Genomic DNA, 25880 nt, shown 5'->3' with positions numbered 1-25880 from the left:
GTCGCTTCTGCTCTGCTGTCCACTAGATTCCCTCTCCATCGCCTCCACGCTCTCACTCATCCTACATTTTCTGCTGATCCGGAACCTGGCAATCCGACCTTGCCAGTTTATAACCTGATGGTGTTGACGATTGCTGCGATCGAGACCAACCACAGCGGAAAGTCGACAGCCCAGATACGTATGTTGTTGATCTTGAACCAGCCCTGTAGAAGTCCGACGATCTCATCGTCGCCAGTCTGTGGACTCTTCATTCTGTTCTCGATGCGCAGCATCTTTGGAGCCAGCGGTAGATGGGCAAAGCTCAAGATGAAGGAAAGTCCATACGTTATGCGTCCGTAACCGAATCCGAAGTCGCTGGGACGGACAAATATGTTGAGGAGCAGAGTCAACCTCAGTAGCATGACGACAGCCAAAACTCCCGGAAACACTCGGGCAACGGACGTTCGCAACCATATCTTGAGGACGGGAGCAGCGTTGATACGTTTGCTGGCTGTGGAGGATGCCGGAGCGTGAGGCATGTGAGGCGGCATAAATGTAGTGATAGCGTAGAACTGGGCCACACGGTTCATGAATCTGGTCACAGTCAACTTTTGCGACCGTTCTGATGGTCTGATCCTCACTTACAAGACCGTGGTCAGGATAACGGGGAGTAGTCTCAACACTTTTAGGACTACACCATCTTTGGAGAGGACTTCAGCGACCGCGAATCGGTTGTAGCTTTCCATGATATTCCTGATTCTCCACTTGATTCAGCTTCGAGAGAGCTCAATGTTGATCACAACTAGTGGACAAAGAGAATGTAACCCTAACATAAATTGTTGCTGGAAAGTCGCTGGCAAGAATTGTCACAGTGTTTCTCGCTTCGGACTTGCCGAAGTCCGACTGTTCGGATGTCAGTCCCACGGGCGTAGTTAGTTACATGTCCGAATACAATCCACGCACAGTATCAGATGTCCATCATTCGAGGATCTACTCACCTGCTGAATACATGTCTGTGTATCAAGACACTTCCAAGGAAATAATCTCGCTCGACACAGCTCACTATGCATCAATTCTTCAGATCCGAATTCTTCAACTTTGAAACTATCCGCATCCTGTCCGCGGCTCCTTTCGGCGGTGCTGATATTGCTGAATGTCTCGTCGCCTGTGGGCAGATTCGTGAAGGCGATCCTGAAAGCTGGCACAGATCATGGTACAAGCAAGCCGACAAAGTGCTTGAGCTTGCTGATCATGCCCTGCGCAGCGGAGATCGTATCTCAGCGCGACGCAACTATCTTCGCGCTTCAAACTATTTTCGAGCAAGCGCCTATATGTTCTTGAACCCGGTTATGCATCATCCTGAGCCACGCATTGCGAAAACTGCTGCGATTGTTGATCAAACTTTCGGAAAGGCGATGGAGTTACTCGACGGTGTAAAGGTCTTACGGGTCGAAATCCCTTTCGAATCGGGCTCGACCCTTCCTGGTTATCTCTATTTGCCAGTGCAGCCAGTCAATAGCAACGCCAACCACAAGACCTCCGACAAGACACCCGTTCTGGTTACGATTGGAGGAGCGGACTCGAATAAAGAGGAGCTGTACTATGTCCACGCAGCTACTGGACCAGAGCTTGGATATGCTGTGCTCACTTTCGATGGCCCTGGACAAGGAATCGTGCTCCGCGGCCGACGTGATCAGCCCACCATCTACACACGTCCGGACTGGGAAGTCGTCATTAGTCACGTCATTGACCACTTGGAAGTCCTGCAGAGAGATCATCCCGCAGTGGCCGACATCGATCTGGACCGCATATCGGTAGCTGGTGCATCTATGGGCGGTTATTATGCCCTCCGAGCAGCTGCAGACCCTCGCGTATCTGCCTGTATCGCTATAGATCCTTTCTTTGACATGTACGATTTTGCTGTCCACCACGTCGGTGTGGTCTTTTCTGCGATTCTGAAAGCATGGGCTACCGGTTGGATACCGTCTACCATAGTCAACGGGATGATGAGAACAGCGATGGCCGTAGACTTTCGCACTGCCTGGGAGGTTGGCATTGTCCAATGGTTCATGGGTGTTGAATCGCCAACCCAATCGTTGCTCCACATGCGGCGATACTCTTTCCGCGACTCGGACGGTACCAATCTGTTGTCTCAAGTGGTCTGCCCGGTGTTAATCTCCAGTGCCGGACAATCCCTTTACCTCAAGCCAGGTACAGATGCCAAGCTGATATATGATGCGCTGGACCGTGTGCCAGAGAGGAGCAAGACTGTCTGGTCGGCCACGGAACCGGAGGATGGCGGTCTGCAGGCAAAGATTGGAGCTATCACTCTATCAGCCCAGAAGACTTTCGAGTTTCTCAACTGTCAGGCACCCCTCGACGGTGTAGTGGTGACACGGACAAACTGAATCAGCATGAGGATTAGACTAGTCATGTACTTGAAAGCATATATCTGGCTGCCTAAGAAGGATTCCAAGCTTTGGTACATTTGTTCATCAATGTATAATTTCAATGTGTCTAGAGTCTGTCAAGGTGCAAAGCCTCCTCCCTTTCGTCAACGAAACATACAAGTTTCTCCCCGCTTGTTGCCTTCTCGCTGAGGATCTTGAGACCTTCAACGATTCCTTGGAAGCTACCAGGCACCACTCGAGCAGGATGGATACGAAGCTGCCCGTTATCCATGAGTATCTGTACCGCGCTGAAGTTCTTTGCTGCTTGTTGTCTGAGTTGCGGATCCGCCGCCCTCTCATAACCATGATCGAGCGCAATTTGCTTGCCTGTAGCAGCAAGACCAACAACCATTTGCGTGTCAACGGTTCTCTTGTGCGCGATCGGACTATCTGGGTCCGGCAGCTCCAGCACAGTATATGAGCCCCCCGTACGACCGAAAGCGTTTCCGCAAATGATCTGAGAACGAGCATCAGTGATGACGTCCAGGACTCGGGACAGTGAACGTGACGTGAACGTTCTGATATCGTCGGCACACGATGGCGAGCGATAGTCGAATACTGCTTCGGCACCGAATGAGCGAACCAGATCGTTGTTCCTCGGTGAACATGTCGTTATCGGCTTATAACCAGACCTAGGAGTTCCCTTCGTAAGCATTTTCAGTAGTCTAGGATTCGCTCGACTCACAACTTCAGAAGCTGGATCGCCATAGTCCCTGTGGAAGTGCTGCCCCCATAGACCAGCACATACAAACCTGAGTTCTTGTCAGGGTGAACAGGCTTTTCCAGTGTCCCCTCAAGTCTCAATGCTGAATGAAGAACAATGCTCAACGTCGAGATAACACTGGCACCTAACACAGCCCCCGATACGTGATCGATATGGTCGGGGAGCTTGAGCAACAGATCCCCGTATGCTGCTACGTATTGTGCAAAGGCACCAGTCTGCGTGTCTATAGGGTTGGAGCCGTGCACGCCACCACAAACCCGATCACCCAGCGCTATGTCATGTGAAGTTCTCAACACATCTGGTCCGATAGCTATCACAACGCCGCTGAAGTCACATCCGATCTTCGCACCGGGGGTCGGAAATTTGGCGGGCATTTTCCAATCGCATGGGTTGATCGAGACAGCTGTGACTCTCACGAGTACCATATCAGGCTCTAGCTTTGGGATCGATGCATCGTGAGTCACAATAGCCTTTCCAGCGTTGTCCTGGACTATAGCGGTCTGTGTACGAGGTAGACTGATGTCGGGTGGCTTGAAGCCGTTGGGTAGATTGAAGGTCATGACACGGCGTCAGTCTGAGATGGCAGAGGTATCGCGGAGCGCTATTGATAAGACAGAAGGTAATATGATATGAAGAGTAAGCGACGGTGGGAAGTTTCGAAGCTCAATCCATGCGTCAAAGCAGAAGTATGTGGGATTTGCGGAGGTCAGAATCCTTTCCAGTACTCGGATGCCTTTCGGACATCCGACATGCCGAACGATCTCTTCAAATCCCAGCTGATGGCTTTTGACTCGCAGCAACGCCACTGGTACCTTCTCAAGTATGTTTGAGGGCCTCCGTTCACTCTGAAAAACAATCACCGATCGCTTGGTCTCATCATGCTTCCAGCAAACTTCTCTCCTTTTCTGTACAGCCTTGTACCACAATGGGTCGCGCAGGACGCATCCACTTGCGAGCTGATCAAATTCAACGCGTTTGAAACTTTGATCAAGGGACCACTGACTGCAGTCACTGGCTCATCTTGGCCACCAGCGGCACCAAGGTTCGTCCACGGCGTCAATGCTACGGCGGGTGAACAGTGGGCATTCGACGCTACCTCTTCTGATGGCAAATCCGGACTGCTCATCGGATTCTATCACGACCCTACGTATGCTTTCCTAGGTCCTGGAAATCTGAGGCTATCCCTAGACGCAGTGTGGCCAAATGGTTCGACGTGGTCAGTAGTCGATTATCTGTCTGAGGCACACCTGAAGATCTGCAACCAAGTCACGACTGGCATCTGGAGCAAGAATAATGAGAGCACGTTCTACGCTTTCCACTTTGAACCTGAGAAGTCTCTCGTCTCCCTCGAATTCCATACTCCAAGTGTTCACGGTTCGATCACCATAAACTCTTTGCTCCCAGCTCGCTTTCCCGATGGCGCTCTCGAAAGTACGCATACCGTGCAGGCATCCACTTTCAATGCACCCGCAGTGGATTGGATCGAGATCATACCCGCAGGTCGTGCCGATGTTCGACTTTCTCTCGATGGGACCCCATTCACGTGGGCTGGTATGGGTGGTGCTGAGCGATGGTGGGCAGGTCAAGGTTGGCTAGATGCTTTCCAGGGCTGGACCGCTGTGAGGGCTGTTCTGGGTCCATATGTGCTCACGTATTGGGCACCGACTTCAAGACTCCAAGCTGGAAAGATCTTCCCGTCCGCATTCTTGGCTCGCAGGGGTCGCAAGATCTTTTCTGCATCTCGTATCGGCCCTTCAATGGATACAACCAATCTTGATCCTTACATCGAGTATCGAGCTTTCTCAGAGACCGGCGACCTTGTTTCGTCCACTATGGATCCGGGTACCAATAAGCCTGGAGTTGCCAAAGGCTACGTGCTCAGTCTGGTTGAGCCTCGAGACGGGAAGCGATGGGATTTCACCCTCCTTCACGAAAACATGGAGTTTAACTTTGACTTAGGAAACGATAATGGTGGTGTAGCTTACGTTGGAAAGGCCAAGGGTGGGGAGGTTGGGGACGATACATATGACGGTGTTTTCTTCAACGAGAAGGTGGACGTTACTAAACTAAAGGTGCCGGGCTTTTACATCATGGCAGCGACATGGTTCCATAGAGTAAAGGCCGGCATCTTCGGTCATTGATCCTTTCAGGACACGAGAATACATCTAGATCACCTATCAAATCAGTCTCATAGAGCCAACGTCGACGTGAAACCTTGCGTTTATCATATAACTGTACCTGCTTGCCTTTTCGAAAAATATGTCAATGGATTTATATTCCGAACCGGAGACATGCAACACCATGATGTCCTCTAGCTACGATTACCTAGGCTCAAAACGTATCATGGGTGCAGGAATGTTCCAGAACCCTTCAAAACGTGATTCCCTCTCCCAGTCTAGCAGCCTTGTCGCTCCATCGGGCTTCATGTCGAAATTCCACACAAGCTTTGCAAGGGTAATTCGCATCTCCATGTTGGCCAGATTAACTCCCAAGCAACCCCTCGGCCCCAGCGAAAATGGTTTTGCAGCGCCGTGATTATCCGCCGCGAAACGATTGTCGTACAGTGTATGAGCTTGTGGCAGCCAGCGCTCGGGAATGAACGATCTAGCACTTTTCCAATAATTTTCGCGACGTGTGGTTGTCCATGAGGACGTTGAGACAGTGACCTAGACATTTCTCGCATAAGCAAACGAGACATTCTCGGCGAACTTGCATTCCTTACACCTGGTGGCACGAAATGGCTGTCGACCGTGGCTCCAGGACTGATACGAGGCAACCCAAAAGCTGTCGGTGGGAAGATCCTGAGGCCTTCTTCGATTACGGCCGATAAGTAAGGCAGGGATTGCAGCTCCACATCGGTCATCTTCTTCTGATCGGGAAAAGCCTCTCGGATCTCACAACAGAGTCTATCGAGCTGTTGTGGATACCTGGTCAGATAGTAGATGATCGTCGCAAGCGCTGTCGCTGTCGTATCGGATCCAGCGATGACTAGAACGTTCGCCTGAGCAATCAACCACTCTTCGGACACGTTCCCGGACCTTTCGGACAGCAGGTTGACAAAGAAGTCTGTACGGGTTATCGAATCTTGTCGAGCAACGCGTTTCTGAACTTGTTTCTTGGAATAGTCGAGAAACAAATCGAACTTGCGCTTGATTCCACTTGGCAACACAAGAATGATCAAGGGCCATAGCCATGGCAGCCTTCGGCCGACCTCGAATAACGTTACCAAGAATGCTCCATCGTGGATGGTCTCGATCCAGAAGTGAGGTTTTGCTAGCTCCATGTCAGACTTGTTACAGCAAAGGATCCCAATGGTCCTACCTGACTGGACTGTGCCAAAAGACTCGCCAAAGGCAAGTTCTCCGATGACATCAAAGCTCAGCCAATTAAACCACTATATTTCGGTCAGCGGAAGCAACGAAAGAACTGTCGAGTTTTGCTACTTCTTTCATGTTCAGGGCAGTTCCGTTGCTGTGTCGACGAATCTGGGCTACAAACAGATCGGAGTATTTGTGCAGTATATCTTCTTGGTCTTTCAAGGCCTTTGTACTAAACCCATGTGATAGTAGTCGTCTTGTCTCGCGATGCTTCTCTGGGTCGCGCTCTGCCACAATACCAGGCTCTGGTTGCCCATGCTCGTAGAACGTTCCCTTGATGAAGGTTGATCGCTCTTTGGTCGCGTGTCCGTAGATGTCTTCATCCAAATATAAGCTTACTGATCTTTGGAAAATAGAGTACACCTGCTTACCATTGAAGCTCTGCGGCGTCGCAAATGTGAGTTCGTTTGGACCGGTTCGGACGACATCACCTTGCACAGTGGTCAGGGCCTGAGTTCAATCTGGTCAACGGGATAAGTAACATACCATACATCATGTGCATGTATTCCATGTCCCAAGGATAGCGGCCTGAGACCCTGAGAAACAGATCAATACTGAGCCTCACGGGTCATTTATGACATAGTAACATACCAATGATATGCATACCATATGTCGGTTATGGCAGCAAACTTTGGTCCAGGATATTTGGCGAGCGGATGGAAGAAGAGCCGATACACTGAGCGCACGACATAGTATATACTAGCCTGAAGTTGTTTAGTACTAAATGATATGCTATAATGAGGAATGTTCTTACAGCATACACCACGAACAGTGCTAATCCAGACCATGACGTAGATGTCAAGGTGCTGAGCAATCTGTAGGTGATAGGTAAATCACTCATACTACCGCCTCGAGGAGTTTCTGGCGATGAACACTCAAACTGCCGCTGGCCCAAACGACGAGGATGTTGTTTTGTGCTCAGAAAAAGAAAGACAGATGGATCAAGTCCGATGAGGGATCGTGGTGACAGGCTAAAAAGCTGATTAGTCGGGACCGGAGTCGGACAGGGTGTCGGAGAGCCGAACTGGTCGGACATACCAAGACCACGCAAGGTACCTCCCAATATATGAATCTATCAGAAAACGACTACATGACAGCAGAACTCTTTTTAGTATGGATCTCATCACCAGTACTCACCTTTACATTGCGGGTGGCATTGTGCTGCTGTACGCTACTCTCCTTAGATTCACTGTGGGCGGCAAGTCCAGCAAAGACGAGCCCAACCAGATCCCCCACTGGATTCCTGTCATTGGACATGCATTCAGGTTCGCCCTGAACAAGCGAGAATTTTTCCTCTGGGCAGAGTATGTCAACGACGGCTTCGTGTTCAGATATTTGCTAACACTTCGACACTCAGCCGTATCAACGCAAAGAAACCATTCACCGTTCTTCTCGGTGGTCGCAAGCACTACATTTTTAGTGATCCCGCAGACTGCGCGGCCATACACAAGAACGGCAAATCGCTCCACATCAGGGGCTTTGTGCGGTTCATCTACCTGTACATCTGGGGCTTTCTGCCTGAGGATGCCGATCGCATGTGGGAAATTAAGCAGGAATGGCATCGCATTGACCTAGACTGGCTTCTGGATCCAGCGAAGAATCGAGTCATCACCCAGACATATCTTCGCCATCTCGAAGGACAGTTCAAGGATCTTGATAACGCGCTCGAACAGTCTGAGAAGGGCGTTTTACGACAAGCAGGCCTCAAGACAGTAGTTGATCTACAGGGCAAGGCTACAGGCGCCACACTGTGGGGCGAAACTACCATGAAGCTCAATCCTGGCTTGATGGATGATCTCACTGTGATGGTCCGAGACGGATTCTGGCCTTTGTTGTTCAACGCGCCTAGATGGATGTTTCCGAAGCCATATGCAGCTCGTCAGCGTCTCCATGAAGCGTTTGCTGACATGATTACGAACATCGATGATCGCCCTGACATGTCTGTTTACGTGCAGGAACGCACTCGCTACTTGACCTCCCAGGGCATGAGCGCCCAATGCCAAGGAGCAGACAACCTTCGCACCATGTTTGCGTGAGTTCCGCGCAACCTCGTGCACGTCCGAGATGCTAACAATTAACAGCTCGCTACTCAACTCCATGCCGACAGGCTACCTTGCCCTCGTACATATCCTTACAGAACCTGGCCTTGTAGACGATGTGCGAGCCGAACTTGAGAATGCCGGCTGGGCTGATGCCGTAGCTGCCAGCGCAGACTCAAGAGATGATGCGCTTGAGCCATTGATCGCCATCATTCCCGACAAACTACCCCTCATGCGTTCGATCTGGTACGAAACTCTTCGTATCCACAACAATTCTCTCACTGTCCGCGAAGTCATCGCGCCCACAGAATTGTCCGGGAAGTCGGGCAGAACCTGGCGTCTTGAGAAGGGTGGAGTCGTTTCAATCCCTTGTGGCTTGATGCATTACAACGAAAAGCTTCATCCTGACCCGGATGGTTTCCATCCTGGACGATTCATGGAAAAGACTTTGGGTGGCGAAGGGGAGAGCGCGTCCCGCACTCTGAAGCCTTTTGGCGGAGGTAGCACGCACTGCCCTGGCCGTGTCTTCGCCGAGAAACAGATGATAGGGCTTGTGGCCGGAATGATTTGGCGCTACGACATGACCATAGTGAACAAGAAACAGAAGATTCCCAAGGTGGGAGAGTTTGACAATCTCGCCAAGCAGCCTGCGATTTGGCTTGATGTGCGCACGAGAGACTTGGCTGCTTGAGCTTGGCATTTCCCGCTCAAGTCGAACCCGCTAGATAGAAAAGCCATGTAGAATCTTACATATTGTTGCATCGACTCAATCTTCTTCTATAATTCGTGAAACTTTGCTGACTTTAGTGCATAGCGCATGTGAACCAATTGTTCATTGACAAAGGGAGGGAGGACCTTGTGTCCCAGTGGCTGTCAGTATGACCCTGCTCGGTCAGGTTCTCTTATCTTCTTCTAGGTTTACAAGTTGTAGTGCAAGTATCGTCAAGCTTTTACCTCGTGACGCTGACACAGGCAATAGTTTTGTTATGACAGGTTCGTATTCCAAGGGGTATGGATGTCAGTTTGCGAGTGTTCTTGTACGCGCGAAAACAATGTCATGCATACACAAAGGTCAAGCAATCTGGCCCAGTAACGCCATCACAAGTTGGGCGTACCAGACCCCAGCGATTTGTGTGCGACCAATACGGCTATGTTGTTATGAAATGACATTGAATTATCATTATGATGAGATCTGTAACACGGCCATGGTCATCAATTGTTAAGCGTGTGCATGACTTGACGCAGTGAAGGAGGACTCGAGAGTAAAGTACCGCAAAGGGTTGCAATCTTGGCATCACCAACACAGTCGTCACATTCTTGGGAATCACACTCTCAAGTATTGCATTCCATGTTCAGAAGAGATTCAAGCACGACTCCATGTTCATTGTACTTGATATAAATATGACGTTTCCCAGTCCCCTAGTGTCTCATTCATCACTGAAAACAAGGCAGGAAACCTCGATACTCCAACGGTCAGGTGCACCAGCTGGAGTGCGAGGGTCTCTGAAGGCAGAGTGGACTGCACGACCACCTCTGACCCCACTGTTCTTGACCAAGGCCTTGGAATCGAAGATCTGAGCTAGAAGCGCTTCGTCTTGTGAGATGCCACTCAGATAGAACCATCGCTGACCGTCGGCATATCTCGGGGCGCCGAAATCCTCTCTGTACTGTTCAGCTGGGTTAGGGTCTGAAACAGGTCTGCCCAAAGGCATGTCAAGGCCTCCAACGCCGCCGAGGTGGCTGACGAATGTCTGTATGTCATCGTCTTTGACTGTAGCAGAGCTTGCAAAGGCGACCGGGAAGGTATAGACTGGCCCGTTGAGTGGTGTCCAGAAGTGGACGATGCGGTAACGACCCTGCAACAGGCGGGGCCCTTCGACAGGGCCCATATGTCTGAGCACTCGATTGACAGCGGCAGGGCCTGTCTGATCGAGATGTGCAATCATTGCCGGAGGGTTGTAAGGTACAGGCCAGCTCTTAGAATGACGAATGCCGTGTCTGAAGATATGGACAGTGTGTGCACCTGGGATGGCTTTCTTGACCGCTGATTCGACAGCAGGGTAAAATTGAGTTTCAATGCTCTTCTCCGAGTCCCAGATGACTTCGGGGCTCCGAGGCATATCGACCAGACCTCGTAGGACTTGAATGGAATCGTGATCCAGATTGACACTATCCTCCTTGCCACGCAAATCCTCAATTGTGACCAAGCTGGGTTCCCCTCGAATGTTCGTGTAAGGCACACCAGCCGGAGGAGGATTCTTGATGAACATGTAGCCAGTCGTGCCTTTGTCGAAGTTCTGTGCAAACAGGACTGGTGTAGTCAGGTCTCCGCTCGGCGGTGCGGGAACATTCGCGGCTGCTGCTTTGTACTCGTCGACGATCCGAGAGTCGCCTAAGGCTGGGCCATTAACACCGATACCAGGCATTGTGAAGGAAGCTTTGAGGAATGATGAATTGATGGCAAAGTATGAACAAAGTCTTGTTCACAAGATTGTATACTACACTGTAAGCTAGACAATTCAGTGTTTTATCAAGGCACCGGATAGTCAGACTCGAGCAGCTGTCCGCACCTCCGAAACGACCAAGTATCGGGTCGCCGAAGCATCCTGAGAGCAAGCTCGGTGAACGCGTAGTGGCGTCTTCATCTTTCCAGAGTGACAGAGATCTTGGCAAAAACTCCTGAAAGCGAATGTAGTGAGTAACAGAGGTAGCTAGCATACACAACTGCAGTCTCGCAGGTCTCACGTTTGTAGCTTCAGGTAGGGGGAAGAACGGAGAGTTCCGCACAACATTCGGTAACATCCGTCCATCCAAGCTGTGACGCACATCCAATTGTTCCCGCGCTGCCACTCTGAACAGTCATTGTTGTGCGGGCTTCACGATGAGAATATTGGCTACTGTCTACGACCATGCGACTGGAGATCGATCTTGATGATGGAGAGCACGCCCCGATTGGGCAGATCGCAAGCAACACCGCGCAGACAGCCGATGAGTATTCCGCTCTGATGGAGCGAGCTCATACCCCGAAAGAGAGCGCCATGGCGCCTACCTGAACCAACTCCGTTCAACACCTAAGTCGCGTGGGCTCTACTGAGTTGACTGTGGATGTCCGAGAAATGGTCAAGCATTCGGCGATGTCTACACACGATGCGCTCCCTCGGGGTCGGCCTTGGCAGGCTTCCTCTTCGGAACACTAGTGTCGAGCTGTCCGATGCGGTAAGTATTCGAGATAGTCGAACATCACCCTCGAGACCATCGGATATCCGACACCTTGTAAGGTAGGACTACCACGTATAAGCATTGATTTCTTCCTTGTCACACGTGTTTCCCGAATTTTCACAAGCTTCTCCTGCGTACACATCACCCAATATGCACAGGAAAGAAGGCGAACCAATCGCTATTGTCGGCAGTGCCTGTCGTTTTCCAGGCGGTGCCAATACTCCAACCAAACTCTGGGATCTTCTCCGAGAGCCAAAGGACGTCCAGACAAGAATACCCGAAAGCCGCTTCAACCCTGAGGGCTTCTATCACCAGAATGGCAAACACCACGGCACAAGCAACGTTTTACATTCGTACCTTTTAGCCGAGGACTGCACCGAGTTCGATGCACAATTCTTCGGCATCAAGCCCGTGGAAGCAAATGCCATTGATCCACAGCAAAGGCTACTGCTCGAGACCACTTTTGAGAGTATCGACGCGGCCGGTCTCAAAGTCGACACTCTCCGCGGATCAAACACAGCTGTATATATCGGTCTGATGACAGGTGACTACGCCGACCTCCAGCTAAGAGATCCCGAGGCATTCCCTACCTACATCGCAACGGGTACAGCAAGAAGCATAATGTCCAACCGCATCTCGTACTTCTTTGACTGGCACGGCCCGAGTATGACAATAGATACTGCATGCTCTTCAAGTCTGGTGGCTGTGCATCACGCTGTGCAGACCCTCCGTTCTGGTCAGAGTCGGGTTGCCATTGCCGGTGGTTCTAATCTCTGTCTGGGTCCGGAACCATATATTGGAGAAAGCAATCTGGCAATGCTATCACCGACCGGCCGTTCACGTATGTGGGACGCTGCTGCGGATGGCTACGCTCGCGGAGATGGTATAGCCGCTGTAGTTCTCAAAACGCTAAGCTCGGCGTTGGAAGATGGAGACCATATTGATTGTGTAATCCGCGAGACCGGAGTCAACCAGGACGGCCGTACTCCCGGTATCACGATGCCTAGTGCGGCAGCACAAAAGACTTTGATCCGCGACACCTATGCCCGAGCTGGCTTGGATCTGGATCGAGTAGAAGACCGACCTCAGTACTTTGAAGCTCACGGTACAGGAACGCCCACCGGAGATCCGCTCGAAGCTGAGGCCATCAGCTCTGCATTCTTCCCATCCGAACGTCATCTGGACAAATTATATGTCGGGTCTATTAAAACTGTCATTGGACACACTGAAGGTACAGCTGGTCTGGCCGGTCTTCTCAAGGCGTCTTTGGCACTACAGGCTGGTCTCGTACCACCCAATCTTCTTTTTGAGAATCTTGCGCCAAAGGTGGCGCCGTTCTACCAAAACCTCGAGATAGTGGTCGAAAATGCTATAACGTGGCCGAAGATCTCCAAGAACTCACCAAGACGGGCGAGCGTCAATAGCTTTGGCTTTGGTGGTACCAACGCCCACGCTATCTTGGAGAGTTACGAATCGCCAAGCAAGGAGACGACCATCGCTGGTCCAAACATCTTGCCAGTCTTCTTCTCAGCCGCGTCCGAGCGCGCGCTCAAGAACACCATCGTGGCGTACGACGCATACCTCCAAACCAACCCCGACGTCGATATCCGCAGACTAGCGTGGACCGTAAACTTCCAGAAGTCCCGATTCCCGCTTTGTACGGCAATCAGTGCGACAGACGCAACCTCACTTCAGCTGAAATTGCATCAGAAGGCCAAAGACTTGGAAGCCAAAAAGTCAGATGGCTTTTATCAGATCGCCAAGCCGGGTATGAAAACCAGGAAAATGACCCTGGGCGTCTTCACTGGACAAGGTGCTCAATGGTCTGCGATGATGCGAGATTTGGTCAGAGGGTCCGCTTTTGTGCGAGAGCGTCTTCGAATCTTGGACCGTCGTCTGGCAAAACTGCCGAAGGACGATCGTCCTACATGGACTATAGTCGAAGAGCTACTGCACGGTTCTTCCCGGATTAGAGAAGCGGCTCTCTCGCAACCTCTTTGTACCGCTGTACAAATCATTCTTGTGGACTTGCTCCGCGTCGCCGGCGTGAAGCTTGATGCCGTGGTAGGCCATTCATCTGGTGAGATCGGTGCCGCATATTGTGCTGGTCTGATTTCTGCCGAGGATGCGATATGCATTGCCTACTACCGTGGTCTTTGTTCCTCCCACGCTTGTGGCGAGTCTGGCGCCGAGGGAGGCATGCTGGCCGTCGGCACCACTCATGAGGATGTGTCAGATCTCTGTTCAATGCCTGGATTGGACGGCCGCCTTGCGATCGCAGCCTGTAACTCTTCGACCAGCTTTACGCTATCTGGTGACCGTCAAGCGATTGAGTTGGCCAAGGATGCCATGGTCGATGAGGGCAAGTTCGCTCGTCTGCTGCAGGTCGACAAGGCTTACCATTCGCACCACATGATCAAGTGTTCTCAGCCGTACCTCGCAGCAATGCAGACATGCCAGATCCAGATCCAATCCCCAGAGAGATCAAAATATCCCATATGGTACTCCAGCGTTCGGGACGCAGTCATGGGCGCTGATTGTCCTGAGCTGACCGGCACTTACTGGAACGACAACATGGTGAACCCCGTTCTTTTTGCGCAAGCAGTGGAATGTGCAACCGCAGGCTGTGGACCCTTCGAACTGGCGATCGAGATAGGTCCTCATGCTGCACTCAAGGGACCAGCACTCCAAGTCATGTCAGAGCTGCTCGCCTCCCCTCCTCCTCCGTATATCGGGATTCTGGACCGGAAGAAGAATGATCTCGACGCAATCGCAGATTTCGTTAGCTTTGTTGTCCAACACAGTGGTTGGCATTCGGTCGATATGCGAAAGCTGGACCTTTCTACCACACAAGACTCAGAGCCAATGCGTCTATTGGACCTGCCTTCCTATGGTTGGAATCACGATCGTAGGTACTGGCACGAGTCCCGAGTTTCGCGAAGCTATCGGCTCAGAGAACCCATAAATCCGCTTCTTGGAGTGCGAATGACAGACGGATCGGATCAAGAGTTCAGATGGCGTAACTTCTTGAGTCCTGAGGACCTGCCGTTACTGACTGGTCACATGATTCAGGGACAAATGATTTTTCCTGCGGCAGGTTATATTTCAGCATGTGTCGAAGCGGCTAACATCATCTCGCGGGACAACCAAATCCGATTAATAGAGCTGCTGGATGTCACATTGGGCCAGGCTCTGGTCTTTGAAGACGAAAAGTCCAGGGTAGAGACTTTGTTCTCTGTTACTAATGTGCAGCACATCAATCGTGATACGTTGGAGGCCAGATTTGTTTTCTATTCGGCCCTGGGTAAGGAGACCAACAATCTAAGCCCCAACGCGAGCGGAACGTTGCGTATCGTCTATGGTTCTCCGGTCGCTGATACGCTACCTTCTCGTAAGCTCAACACTCTAGAAATGGTTGATGTTCCTGCAGACCGTCTCTACGCCGTGCTCAAAGATATAGGCTATGGCTACACCGGGCCGTTCCGCGCACTCAAGGATCTCAGGAGGAAAGCTATGGAGTCTGAGGGGCTTGTATCGCTGTCGCCGGATGCTCGTGAGCTCGGTCTCATAGTCGACCCAGCTATGCTTGACGCCACTATCCAATCCATTATGCTGGCACGCAGCTATCCAGGTGATGGAAGACTGTGGTCTCTACACGTACCACAACGTATCGATCGGGTGTCAATCAATCACAGTCTGTGTAGCAATGCTCGATCTGACCCTTACTTCGAGACATCCATCCATGAACACGACTTGGTGGGCATCATGGGCGATGTGAAAGTCATCCCGATCGAGTCTCAACACGCCATGATCCAGATGGAAGGTGTCCTGGCAGTCCCTCTCGATGCTGCAACTCCAGAGCACGATCGCGTATTTTTCTCGCAAATGTTTTGGGATCACGATACCCCAAAGGGCGACGTAGTGGCTTTCGATGGTCAAGCGTCACCTGATGATTATGCCCTAGCTTATATCCTCGAGCGGGTCAGTCATTTCTACCTCAAGAGAATCAATGACGCATTCGGGTCCGATCACCCAAGCCGGTCAAAGGGGCCATATATCGGCTTACTCAACTATGCCAAGCACATAGTACACTCTGTCATCGATGGATCGAATACCTACGCCGACCCTCTTTGGGCGTCAGACTGTCTAGAGGATATCCTGACAGTCAGTAAAAAGTAAGTCATCATCAGGAGAATACTAGCGACAATACTAACTTATGAAGGTATCCCTCGAATATCGATCTTGAGATGATGCACGTCATTGGTGAACGTATGCCGAGTGTAATCCGTGGGGAATCCAGTATCCTTGAACATTTGAAACAGGACAATCTCCTCGATCGCTACTACGAAGACGCGATGGGTATTGGCTTCTACACGCAATATCTCGCACGCCTGGTCCAGAATGTGGTCCACAGGTATCCACACATGAACATTCTCGAACTGGGAGCTGGTACAGGTGGTGCGACCAAGCACATCATGCGAGCCATCCAAGGCACGTTCAAATCCTACACCTTCACTGACATATCTAGCGGCTTCTTCGAGAACGCCAGAGAACTGTTCCACCAATATGAAGATAACATGGCTTTCCAAGTTCTGGATCTCGAAAAGGATATCGACTCACAGAATTTCGTAGAGGGCTCGTACGATTTGATTGTGGCATCGTTCGTGCTACACGCCACTTCAAACATGGAAACAACCCTCAAGAATGTTCGCCGCCTCCTTAAACCAGGAGGCCATCTCCTTATGCTCGAGGTGACAAACTTAGAGCAGTCTCGACTTGGCTTCATCTTCGGCGCGATGCCTGGTTGGTGGCTCGGAGCAGAAGATGGCAGAGTGCTTTCTCCTTGTCTGACACGCGACGACTGGGACAGCCTACTACGTAACACGGGTTTCTCAGGCATCGATAGCACCACCCCAGATCCGGACCCGTTGCCATTCCCAGCATCTGCTTTGGTCACACAAGCCATCGCTCCGGAGATCGATTTCTTGCGGAGTCCTCTCGACGTATCCTATGCATCAATCAAGTCTGGCACAGCTATGGAGACATTGTTGATTGTTGGAGGCAAGCATGTCGACGTTTTACGTCTCGTGGCTGCGTTGCAAGGACATGTGCAGGCCCATACGCAAAGGACGATTCATTGCAAAAGTCTTGAAGAACTGATGGATCTTGAAGAAGTTCCTACAGCGACCACTAGTGTCATGCTTGCTGACCTTGATACGTTCACTTTCCAGGATATGACCGAGAAACGCCTTCAGGGTCTGAAACGACTCTATGATTGTTCCCAAGATGTTCTCTGGATTACCAATGGCAGCAGAGGCGAGGAACCTCACCACAACCAAAGTCTCGGCTTCGGCCGATCCATGCTCGTGGAGATGCCACATGTTAGATCACAATTCCTGGACCTAGCAACTTGCTTGGAACCGGAAACATCTGTCCTGATAGCGGAGTTCCTGTTGAGACTGGCTGTTTTCGATCATCACACTATGCAAAAGTTCGAAGAACGCCTGGTGTGGTCGATTGAACCAGAAATGGCATTTGAAAATGGTGGCCTATGGATCCCTCGCATCAAACCTGTCCGACAAGCGAATGATCGATACAATGCTATGCGTAGAGTCGTTACAGAAGCGGTTGAGTCAAAGTCTGTACCGATCAAGATTGTCGCAAGAAAAAATGGTCTCCAGCTCCAGCGAGCTCACATGCCAAAAGATGCGCCTGTCCAGTACGTTTCGATTGACACCCAGTACGCAATTTGCAATCCTGTTCCATTGCTCAGCAAGCGTGGGCTGTACCTTGTTTCAGGTATGCTCCGGGATACAGGCTATACAGCTATCGCTTTGACGGAACAGAACGCGTCTTCTATGAGAGTGCCCAAAAACTGGGTCACTCTTTCAATGCAACCTCTCAACGCCGCTGTGCTCCAGCAAGTATACAATCAGGCTGTTGCATTTGCCGTGTTGGAAGGAATGTGTAAGGGGGACCATCTAGCCGTCTTAGATGCTGAACTTGAGTTGCTTCTGTCGATTCAAACTCTGGCTGGAGACCGGAGCATACGCCTAAGCGTCATCATCAACTCTCAACAGGCCCACGAGCGCTTCAAGTCGTTCGAGACAATTCTGATCAGTCGCTACGATTCACAAAGGAGTGTTGCAGAAAATTTACCCTCAGACGTCGCCATGTTTCTCAACGCTGGAGCCACTTCGGACCTCTCTAGCAAGATTGCCGAGTGCCTTCCTAAAGCGTGCAAGCGTTCGCACTTGAATGATCTGATATGTGCAACACCCCACCCAAATGAGGTGGATTGGCGCGAGTGCTTCTCCGACAGACTACAAAGCTTCCTTCATGGCGCCATGAAAGACATGCAACGCTTACCCTCTAGTTCTACACCTTTACTCACTGGATTTGATGAAGTGCAAGGGCTCAAACCCAATGCTCTTGAGACCCACATCATTGACTGGACGGCTGACAAGCCATGCGATCTGATGGTCCAGACCATCCAGGAACAGACGAGATTTTCTCCCGAAAGGACTTATTGGCTGGTAGGTCTTACTGGATCTCTAGGAATCTCTCTTTGTCGTTGGATGATCAAACTTGGTGCTAGGACTATTGTCTTCACCAGCCGAAACCCCAAGATCGATCGAGACACATTGGAAGATCTCAGCGCTCTCGGTGGGTGCATCAAGGTGCTTGCGGCAGACGTAACCTCGAAGCAAAGCCTACAGACGCTGTATGATCAGATGTGTAGGGAACTGCCACCGATTGGCGGCGTTGTACAAGGCGCCATGGTTCTGCATGACGCTATGCTAGCTGACATGAATGTGACACAGTTTAACAGCGTCTTGGCTCCCAAGGTCGAGGGTAGCAAGAATCTGGACTCTATCTTCAATGAGGATTCTTTAGACTTTTTCATCATGTTCTCGTCTGCTACCTGTGTCACCGGCAACATCGGTCAATCGGCCTACTCTGTCGCAAATATGTTCATGACTGGCCTAGCAGCTCAAAGACGTAAGCGAGGACTTTGTGGATCTGCCATAAACATCGGTGCAATTCTCGGAATTGGATATGTCACAAGAGAGACATCTCAAGAGCTGCAGAATAATTTGCTCAAGAGTGGCCACGTGTGGATGTCAGAGGAGGACCTACACACGCTTTTCGCAGAAGCTATTCTAGCTGGTCATCCCGCTCGTGGACTGACGCCTGAGCTAAATAGTGGATTGCGCGTCATCCACGCGGCAGATAAGCAAAAGCCTCTCTGGTCTTTCAGTCCAAAGTTCTCACATCTCGTCAAGCCTGGAGGACTCACTGGTCCGATCAAGAACCAAGTGGGGATCAGAATTCCAGTCATCGCATTGCTGGAAGTGGCGCCAGACGCTGATACCGCGATGTCAATCTTAAGAGGTATGTAGAGGGTCCATACACTCATTATACGGAGCTGACACAATCACAGAGGCACTGATACGCAAACTTGTCACTATGCTTCAGCTAGACGATTCAATGAGTCATAGCAGCATACTAGACATGAAGGCAGATGACTTGGGCATCGACTCACTAAACGCTGTAGAGCTCCGGTCTTGGATCTTTAAAGAGTTCAAGACAGACGTTCCTGTCTTGCGAATCTTAGGAGGTGCAACCATTCTGGATCTTCTGGTCTTCGTTCTGGAGAAAATGCCATCTGAGCTCGTACCTCTTGTTGGATCAGAAAGACAGTCAGCAAATCCCATGGCGCATGCCACCTTGATGGACGTGCTACCGGACAACACGTCTGAGCTGGGTCTAGCTCTTGATGCAGCAGCGTCAGATGCGCTGGAGGGAGGCATTGACGATATTATCGCCTTTGAACAGGAAGATTCGGAACAGGCAACGTTCAAGCCACAGCCTAAGAGCGCGTTCACCGCAGAAGTCTCCACCAGCCGTGTCATGAGAGATGTCTCATCTACCGACAGCGAGAGTGAGATCTCAACTGGACCGACGACACCCAGCGCAAGTCTTTACATCGAACCCACCAAACAGGATAGCCCGAGGGCATCCCTGGAGAGATCACTTCCAATGTCCTCAGCCCAGTCCAATTTTTGGTTCCTGAGACATTACATTGAAGATCAATCCACTTTTAATATTACCGTTACGCTCCAGGTCAATGGAAAGATTTGCCTTGCGGACTTGGAGCGTGCTGTATCTGCCATTGGTCAACGTCACGAGGCGCTTCGTACAGCGTTCTTCCTTGACGAGCTTGAGCAGCCGATGCAGGGAATCCTCATGGAAAGCCAGTTGAGATTGGAGCAAGAGTCCTTCGCAAATGAGGCTCAACTCCAATCGATCATGGGAAAAATCAAAGGTCACGAATACAATCTCGAGGCGGGAGAGATCATGAGAATCATCCATATATCTTCCGAGACTGAAAAGAGCTCTCCGTCATATCTGGTTGTTGGCTACCACCACATCAACATGGATGGTATCAGCTTCCAGATCGTCCTCGATGACTTGCGTAGGTCTTACGAGAGAAGGCCGCTCACCCCGGGGATCTTACAGTATCCTGACTACGGTGTCCGCCAACGCGAGCAAGCAGTTCGAGGAGAGTGGGATGACGATATCAGATACTGGAAGAACCAATTCCAAGAGCTGCCCTCAGCATTGCCCTTGTTGCCCGTCACAAGCATCAAACAAAGAAAGGCTCTCATGCATTACAGTCATCTCAAAGTCGAGTTCAAGGTCGGCAATGAGATGGCACGAAACATTCACCGTACCTGTAAGGAGCTCAAGATCAGTCCTTATCATTTCTACTTGGCTGCTTTCCACGTCCTTCTCGCACGATACTCATCTACTTCTGACTTATGTATCGGTGTCGCTGATGGCGGCCGAGTGGAAAACGACACGATGACTGCTGTCGGTCTTTTCCTCAATGTTCTGCCATTGCGTTCTCGATACAACCCGCTCCACTCATTCAAAGATACAGCAAAGGAGATCAAGGCTCAAGCTTACGCGGGTATGGCCCATTCACGTCTAGCGTTCGATGCCCTGCTTGCAGAGTTGAACGTCCCTCGATCAGCATCTCAGAGCCCACTCTTCCAGGCATTCGTCGATTATCGCCAATCCATTGAGGAAACCCAGACTTTTGGTCATTGCACTTTGAAGGGCTACGATTACGAAGTGGGCCGAACCTCTTATGACATAGCGCTCGATGTGTCAGACAACTCGCGTGGCGAAGCAGTCTTGGTGCTCGCAGTGCAAGAAAGCCTTTATTCACAGGAGGCAGCGCAGATCTTGATGAGATCTTATACCAGACTGCTTCATCAGTTCTGTGAGAATCCGCTTGCAAAGCTGGAGAGTCTGAATCTGCACTGGGAGCAGGACGTCGAGAAGGCTGTCAGCGCTGGATGTGGTAAGCTGGTAACAATAACAACCGCAGTCAATCATTAGCTAACAACTCTATCTGCATAGGATCCACCAAGTCAAGTCTTTGGAAGAAGACACTGCCCCATCAAGTCAACGAGATGGCCCATTTGTATCCGGACAACCTGGCCTTAAAGGATGCTTTAGGCAAATCACTCACTTACCGGGCGATGACAACGCGGGTCAATGAGATTGCTGCCGCCATCCTGCAATCTAGTGCTTCATCGGGCTCGACCGTTGGCGTCCTGCAAGATGCCACAGCTGATTGGATATGCTCAATGCTTGCGATCATGTGGACAGGGCGTGTCTATTTGCCACTTGATCTCAGAGTGGGGTTGCCACGACTGGCTTCGGCTGTTGCTGACTCCAAGCCTTCACTTATACTTCACGACAATATTATGCAACACCACCTGGCAGACGTTGTAGGCACGTCGAAAGTTGGGACTATCAATATCGAAGCGCCCGCTCGATCCGCAGCTACAACCGTCGAAATTCAGACTGATCCTCTATCGCCTGCAGTTATCTTGTATACCAGTGGGTCTACAGGTGACCCGAAAGGTGTCCTGCTGGCTCATGTCGGCTTACTCAACAACATCGAAGGCTGTTCTGATCAATTCAAGCTGGGTCCCAACGACTTGGGTCTGCAGCAGATTGCCTTCTCCTTCGACTTTTCCGTCTGGCAGATCTTTATGTGTCTCGCAAACGGAGCTGGCATCTTCATTGCGCCTACGAGTGCGCGCAGGGATCCGAAAGCCCTTACCGCACTGATAGTGGAGGAAGGCATCACTTTCACAGGCGCAACTCCATCTGAATATATCAGCTGGTTGCGTCACGGTGATCCCTTAGCCATGCGGGCCTCTTCATGGGCTTGGGCTGTCAGTTCTGGTGAGCAAATGACAGATGTGATGAAACGACAATTCAATACCCTGGCAAAACCTGATCTGAAGCTCTTCAATGGATACGGTCCCACTGAAGCATCAATCTCGACAGCAAAGATATCTGTGCCCTATATGCAGGAGTCGGAGTGTGCCAGAAGCTCAACACCAGGCGGATATGCCCAACTCAATTGTCTGATTTACATCTTGGACGACAACTTCGATCCTGTGCCTTGCGGTGTTGAGGGTCAGATTGCCATCGGCGGCGCAGGGATCGGACCTGGCTACCTGAACAACACAGCACTCACAAACAGCAAATTCGTCCCAGTGCCGGCGCGATACTTGCCTGATGATCACAAGCGGCAAGGTTGGACGAAGATGTTCCTGACAGGAGATCGTGGAATCCTTCATTCTCCAGATGGCGCGATTCTCATCAAAGGTCGTGTTTCAGGCGATACCCAGATCAAACTTCGCGGGCTTCGCATGGATCTTGGAGAAATCGAGCAAGCTTTGGTCAAAGCGGCCGACTCTTCAATCCAGGACGCTGTTGTTTCCGTGCGGGGAACAGATGAGAAAGACGACACCCAATTCTTGGTCGCGCACATCGTCTTTGCATCCGGTGTTTCCCGTGAGCGTCAGGAGACCATCTTGGAGACTATGCCTGAGGCCCTCAAACTGCCCCATTACATGATTCCATCATTATTTGCTTCCGTCGATAAGGTGCCCTTGAACGCCCATCTCAAGTTGGATCGCAAGGCTGCCGCTGATCTTCCACTGCCTGAAGTTGCGGACAGCCACCTCAAACAGTTGCGTACACGGCTCAGTGGCCGAGAAAAGCAGCTGGCTGAGATTTGGCAGCAAGTCATTCCCGCATCACTCAAGGGCAACGTTGTTCTCAACCGAACATCCGACTTCTTCCTCACCGGAGGTGATTCTTTCAGTTTGTTGCGACTGAGAGATGAGATACAACGCTCGTTTGCAGTCGAGCTGCCGTTGGCCCAGATGTTTGAAGCCAGCTCACTCGAGAGCATGGCCGCCTGTATATCGGCCGTACTAGACCCTCGTCCTGTCAAACAAGAAAGCCAACAGCCCATCGGCTTACCCTCAGAGGATCACAATTACTCACTGCTGGAGGACAAAAGTGTTCATCAATCCGCGAAGATCGATTGGCAACAAGAGACACGGCTGGAAGGACTTCTCAGCAAGGGCACGTCCCCGAAAAAGTCACGGTCTGAGGGATTCACTATCATCTTGACTGGAGCAACAGGATTTCTAGGCAAAGCACTCTTGCACCGTTTCGAGCAAGACAAACGTGTGGCCAAAGTGCACTGCATTGCCGTCAGGCAGCCCAAGTCACTGCAAGACGAAATCCGAAGCACAAAGGTCAGTGTTCATCAAGGTAATCTCGCTGCACCCAGACTTGGGCTCGATGAGCATGTGGCAGAAGCTCTGTTTGAGGATGCCGATGTTATCGTCCACAACGGAGCTGATGTCAACTTCCTCAAACCGTACACAGCATTGAGGGCGGCAAACGTTGGTTCGACCCGCGAGATCATCAGGTTGGCGTCAGTCTCTGCCGCGCCAATCCATTATGTGAGCACTGGCGCCGTGGCTCAATTCTCAGCCTCCTCGACCGTGGGTGAGAGCTCGTTGAGCCCGTGTAAACCCAAGCTCGACAAGGGAGGAGTGGGTATTGGATATGCAGCTACTAAGTGGGCTTCCGAAGCACTCTTGCAGGAGGCCTCGAAGAAGCTGGAACTTCCTGTCACCATTCATCGCCCAACCAACATCACTGGAGACGGCATCAACAACCCAGCTGCTACAGATCTTGTGGACAGTCTTCTCGCGTTCTCACGTAAGATAGCCGCGGTGCCCATCTCGGACATCTGGGATGAGGAAAGCGAGCTTGACTTTGTCAGTTTGGACTTTGTCGCCGACAAGATCACGACAATGGCAATTCTTGATGTTGGCGGACAGCGCAAGTCCACTCGCTTTATGCATCACGCCGGCGAATTGCGCACACCACTGCGTCTACTAAAAGCATCCATGGAGCAGGAACTCGGTCGAGCTCTTCGAGCAGTGACGCTCGACGTTTGGGTCGTCGAAGCCGAAATGGCAGGGCTCGACCCACTTGTGGCAGAAGTGCTACTAGACACGGAGCGCAAGGGTATGAAGTTGAGGTTCCCCAGGTTGGTTCGGGGTCAAGTTGAGTCGGAAAAGCAGACGGTAATGCAATCCAAACCGGCTCTTTTAAAAGCCTTTGGTTCTGCGATCTCCAGATTGAACAGGGCAATTTCCATAGTATGATCAGTAGGTATGTAGCTATTCGTTTCTCAAATTCGGAAGACTTGCGACGTGGTTTCCAGCTCACAGTCCTGTATTGTTCACAAAGCACGTATGCCTAATGGTGATCTGAAGATAGATCCCGGAAAAGGTAGCGAGTCAGGATTGGCTTCACGATTCATCCAGGCTCAGAGTCTGGCATGCAAGCCGCAGTCGTTCAACATAGAGATGACAGGTCCAAGAATGCCATAGCGAGATGCTAGGAGCACACCGTTGCGAACAAAACACGTTGAAGAGTTGGCATGCGAGATATCAGATCTGCGGGCGACGGCACGGGTAAAGAACAATGCTTCGTCCAAGCTCTCGAGAAAGTGGAGGAAAATTGACACGCTGAAACAGTGCCGAGCACCGACATCACCCGATGCGAGGCGCGTCATGGATCAGATAAGAAATCAACAGGTGCAAATATGGCGTTCCCAGGGTCCTCTTCTTCTCATCAAGTCATTTGTATGCAAGGCGTGCCATCCACTACGATGCATGCGTTCAATAACTTCATGCGCGACAGGGCTCGCTCGCATCCTTCGTCTTGACGCCGGCTCGCTTGTACTAACAAACACGAGAGTGCACTGTCGTACTCGTGTTTATCGCTAATCGTGTACTCGTCTTCTCCACCAGATTTTCGCCAAGTCACATGTGAGACTCGTTGCGTGCACGACTTCATGTCGGCACATTCGCAGTCCACGGGACTCAACGGCTATCGATGTCGTTGCTCAGCCCTAACATTTGTATACGACAGACCTCCCGGGCTCGGCGACAGGTAATGCAGACTGCACTCGACCCCGTGCCTGAGCCTGTTGTGGCGCCATATCATGGCACTGTTCTGAGATGACAGTGCACAATCCGCCGCCGTAAACGTACAAGTGCGACTCTTGCAGACGACACATTGGGAGTTCGACGCACTTGGCTACGGGTCCTGCATGGAGACGCATGCAATGTTTTGCAGATCAGTCGCACGAACAATAAAAGCTTAGGCGAACGGACTGCTGCTGCCGCCTTCGAAGCTATCTTTGAAAAAGCTGTGAGTAGGGCACGACCGTATAAGAAGCTTCTGAAGGTCCGTCCTCGCTTCAACTCGACTGCTCGTTCCCTCTTGCAAGCTCTCACATGATGCGTTCAAACTACTCAAGTAATACGTAATCTTCGGAGGCACCCCCACTCAGTTCTGACCCCACAGATTGATTGATTGATTGATTCAATTGATCAGGCTACTTGGTTCTACGGCAAACCTATAAGCCGTCTCCTATTAGTTCTTCCTTCTTCGTCCCTATCTGTCCTTATTCCATTCTAGCTTCCCCTTTACGAATTCACCCTAACTACAATCCGACGAAGGAAGTGACTCAATTCCATTAAAACCCCGCCCGGCGTCGCTCGTCTTAGTACGTGGACAGGACTTAATTCCATTAAAACTTGGCACTTAATTCCTTTAAACTTAACACACTCTAATCCGGCCAAATTTCCGACAGAAAATAGAACATATTAATCCACTCGAC

At 51.0% G+C, this 25880-nt stretch overlaps 9 protein-coding genes across 9 annotated transcripts; 5 read left to right on the top strand and 4 right to left on the bottom strand.

Annotated features, from left to right (window-relative positions):
* Positions 1 to 107: 107 nt before the first annotated feature.
* On the bottom strand, positions 108 to 725 carry AUEXF2481DRAFT_9627 (uncharacterized protein; the record flags this gene model as incomplete). The annotated part of the gene is made up of 2 exons (XM_013483243.1): positions 108 to 573; positions 625 to 725. 2 exons carry the CDS (start codon positions 723 to 725, stop codon positions 108 to 110), a joined length of 567 nt encoding a protein of 188 aa, XP_013338697.1.
* A 318-nt stretch (positions 726 to 1043) lies between these two features.
* Positions 1044 to 2387, top strand: AUEXF2481DRAFT_34163 (uncharacterized protein; the record flags this gene model as incomplete). Its single annotated transcript, XM_013483246.1, has 1 exon — positions 1044 to 2387. One exon carries the CDS (start codon positions 1044 to 1046, stop codon positions 2385 to 2387), a length of 1344 nt encoding a protein of 447 aa, XP_013338700.1.
* Positions 2388 to 2496: 109 nt separating this feature from the next.
* AUEXF2481DRAFT_71750 (uncharacterized protein) lies at positions 2497 to 3713 on the bottom strand (the record flags this gene model as incomplete). The annotated part of the gene is made up of 2 exons (XM_013483255.1): positions 2497 to 3061; positions 3115 to 3713. The coding sequence occupies 2 exons, from the start codon at positions 3711 to 3713 to the stop codon at positions 2497 to 2499; spliced, it is 1164 nt and encodes a 387-aa protein (XP_013338709.1).
* A 318-nt stretch (positions 3714 to 4031) lies between these two features.
* On the top strand, positions 4032 to 5294 carry AUEXF2481DRAFT_34161 (uncharacterized protein; the record flags this gene model as incomplete). The annotated part of the gene is made up of 1 exon (XM_013483245.1): positions 4032 to 5294. The coding sequence occupies one exon, from the start codon at positions 4032 to 4034 to the stop codon at positions 5292 to 5294; it is 1263 nt and encodes a 420-aa protein (XP_013338699.1).
* Positions 5295 to 5474: 180 nt separating this feature from the next.
* AUEXF2481DRAFT_48845 (uncharacterized protein) lies at positions 5475 to 7371 on the bottom strand (the record flags this gene model as incomplete). Its single annotated transcript, XM_013483252.1, has 8 exons — positions 5475 to 5819; positions 5876 to 6426; positions 6475 to 6513; positions 6635 to 6847; positions 6902 to 6961; positions 7017 to 7066; positions 7122 to 7234; positions 7285 to 7371. 8 exons carry the CDS (start codon positions 7369 to 7371, stop codon positions 5475 to 5477), a joined length of 1458 nt encoding a protein of 485 aa, XP_013338706.1.
* Positions 7372 to 7629: 258 nt separating this feature from the next.
* AUEXF2481DRAFT_45295 (uncharacterized protein) lies at positions 7630 to 9338 on the top strand. The gene is made up of 3 exons (XM_013483247.1): positions 7630 to 7834; positions 7888 to 8562; positions 8612 to 9338. The coding sequence occupies exons 1-3, from the start codon at positions 7644 to 7646 to the stop codon at positions 9258 to 9260; spliced, it is 1515 nt and encodes a 504-aa protein (XP_013338701.1). The 5' UTR covers positions 7630 to 7643; the 3' UTR covers positions 9261 to 9338.
* A 19-nt stretch (positions 9339 to 9357) lies between these two features.
* On the top strand, positions 9358 to 9894 carry AUEXF2481DRAFT_578860 (uncharacterized protein). Its single transcript, XM_013483258.1, has one exon. The coding sequence runs from the start codon at positions 9448 to 9450 to the stop codon at positions 9790 to 9792; it is 345 nt and encodes a 114-aa protein (XP_013338712.1). The 5' UTR covers positions 9358 to 9447; the 3' UTR covers positions 9793 to 9894.
* A 102-nt stretch (positions 9895 to 9996) lies between these two features.
* Positions 9997 to 10995, bottom strand: AUEXF2481DRAFT_71741 (uncharacterized protein; the record flags this gene model as incomplete). Its single annotated transcript, XM_013483253.1, has 2 exons — positions 9997 to 10236; positions 10297 to 10995. 2 exons carry the CDS (start codon positions 10993 to 10995, stop codon positions 9997 to 9999), a joined length of 939 nt encoding a protein of 312 aa, XP_013338707.1.
* A 938-nt stretch (positions 10996 to 11933) lies between these two features.
* On the top strand, positions 11934 to 24354 carry AUEXF2481DRAFT_704711 (uncharacterized protein; the record flags this gene model as incomplete). The annotated part of the gene is made up of 4 exons (XM_013483257.1): positions 11934 to 15963; positions 16011 to 19183; positions 19233 to 21161; positions 21221 to 24354. Exons 1-4 carry the CDS (start codon positions 11939 to 11941, stop codon positions 24352 to 24354), a joined length of 12261 nt encoding a protein of 4086 aa, XP_013338711.1. The 5' UTR covers positions 11934 to 11938.
* Positions 24355 to 25880: the final 1526 nt, after the last annotated feature.

The sequence above is a fragment of the Aureobasidium subglaciale genome (assembly GCF_000721755.1).
Source record: "Aureobasidium subglaciale EXF-2481 unplaced genomic scaffold scaffold_48, whole genome shotgun sequence".
Classification (NCBI taxonomy): Eukaryota; Fungi; Ascomycota; class Dothideomycetes; order Dothideales; family Saccotheciaceae; genus Aureobasidium; species Aureobasidium subglaciale.
This window is presented reverse-complemented; position numbering and strand designations above follow the sequence as displayed.

What these genes read in the sequence shown, in the direction of transcription:
- AUEXF2481DRAFT_45295 (XM_013483247.1), top strand. Translation starts at nt 7,644, where the DNA reads ATGGATCTCATCACCAGTACTCACCTTTACATTGCGGGTGGCATTGTG. An exon ending in GAATTTTTCCTCTGGGCAGA is followed by an intron (nt 7,835 to 7,887) that starts GTATGTCAACGA and finishes TTCGACACTCAG; the next exon opens with CCGTATCAACGCAAAGAAAC. An exon ending in AACCTTCGCACCATGTTTGC is followed by an intron (nt 8,563 to 8,611) that starts GTGAGTTCCGCG and finishes AACAATTAACAG; the next exon opens with CTCGCTACTCAACTCCATGC.
- AUEXF2481DRAFT_578860 (XM_013483258.1), top strand. Translation starts at nt 9,448, where the DNA reads ATGACCCTGCTCGGTCAGGTTCTCTTATCTTCTTCTAGGTTTACAAGT.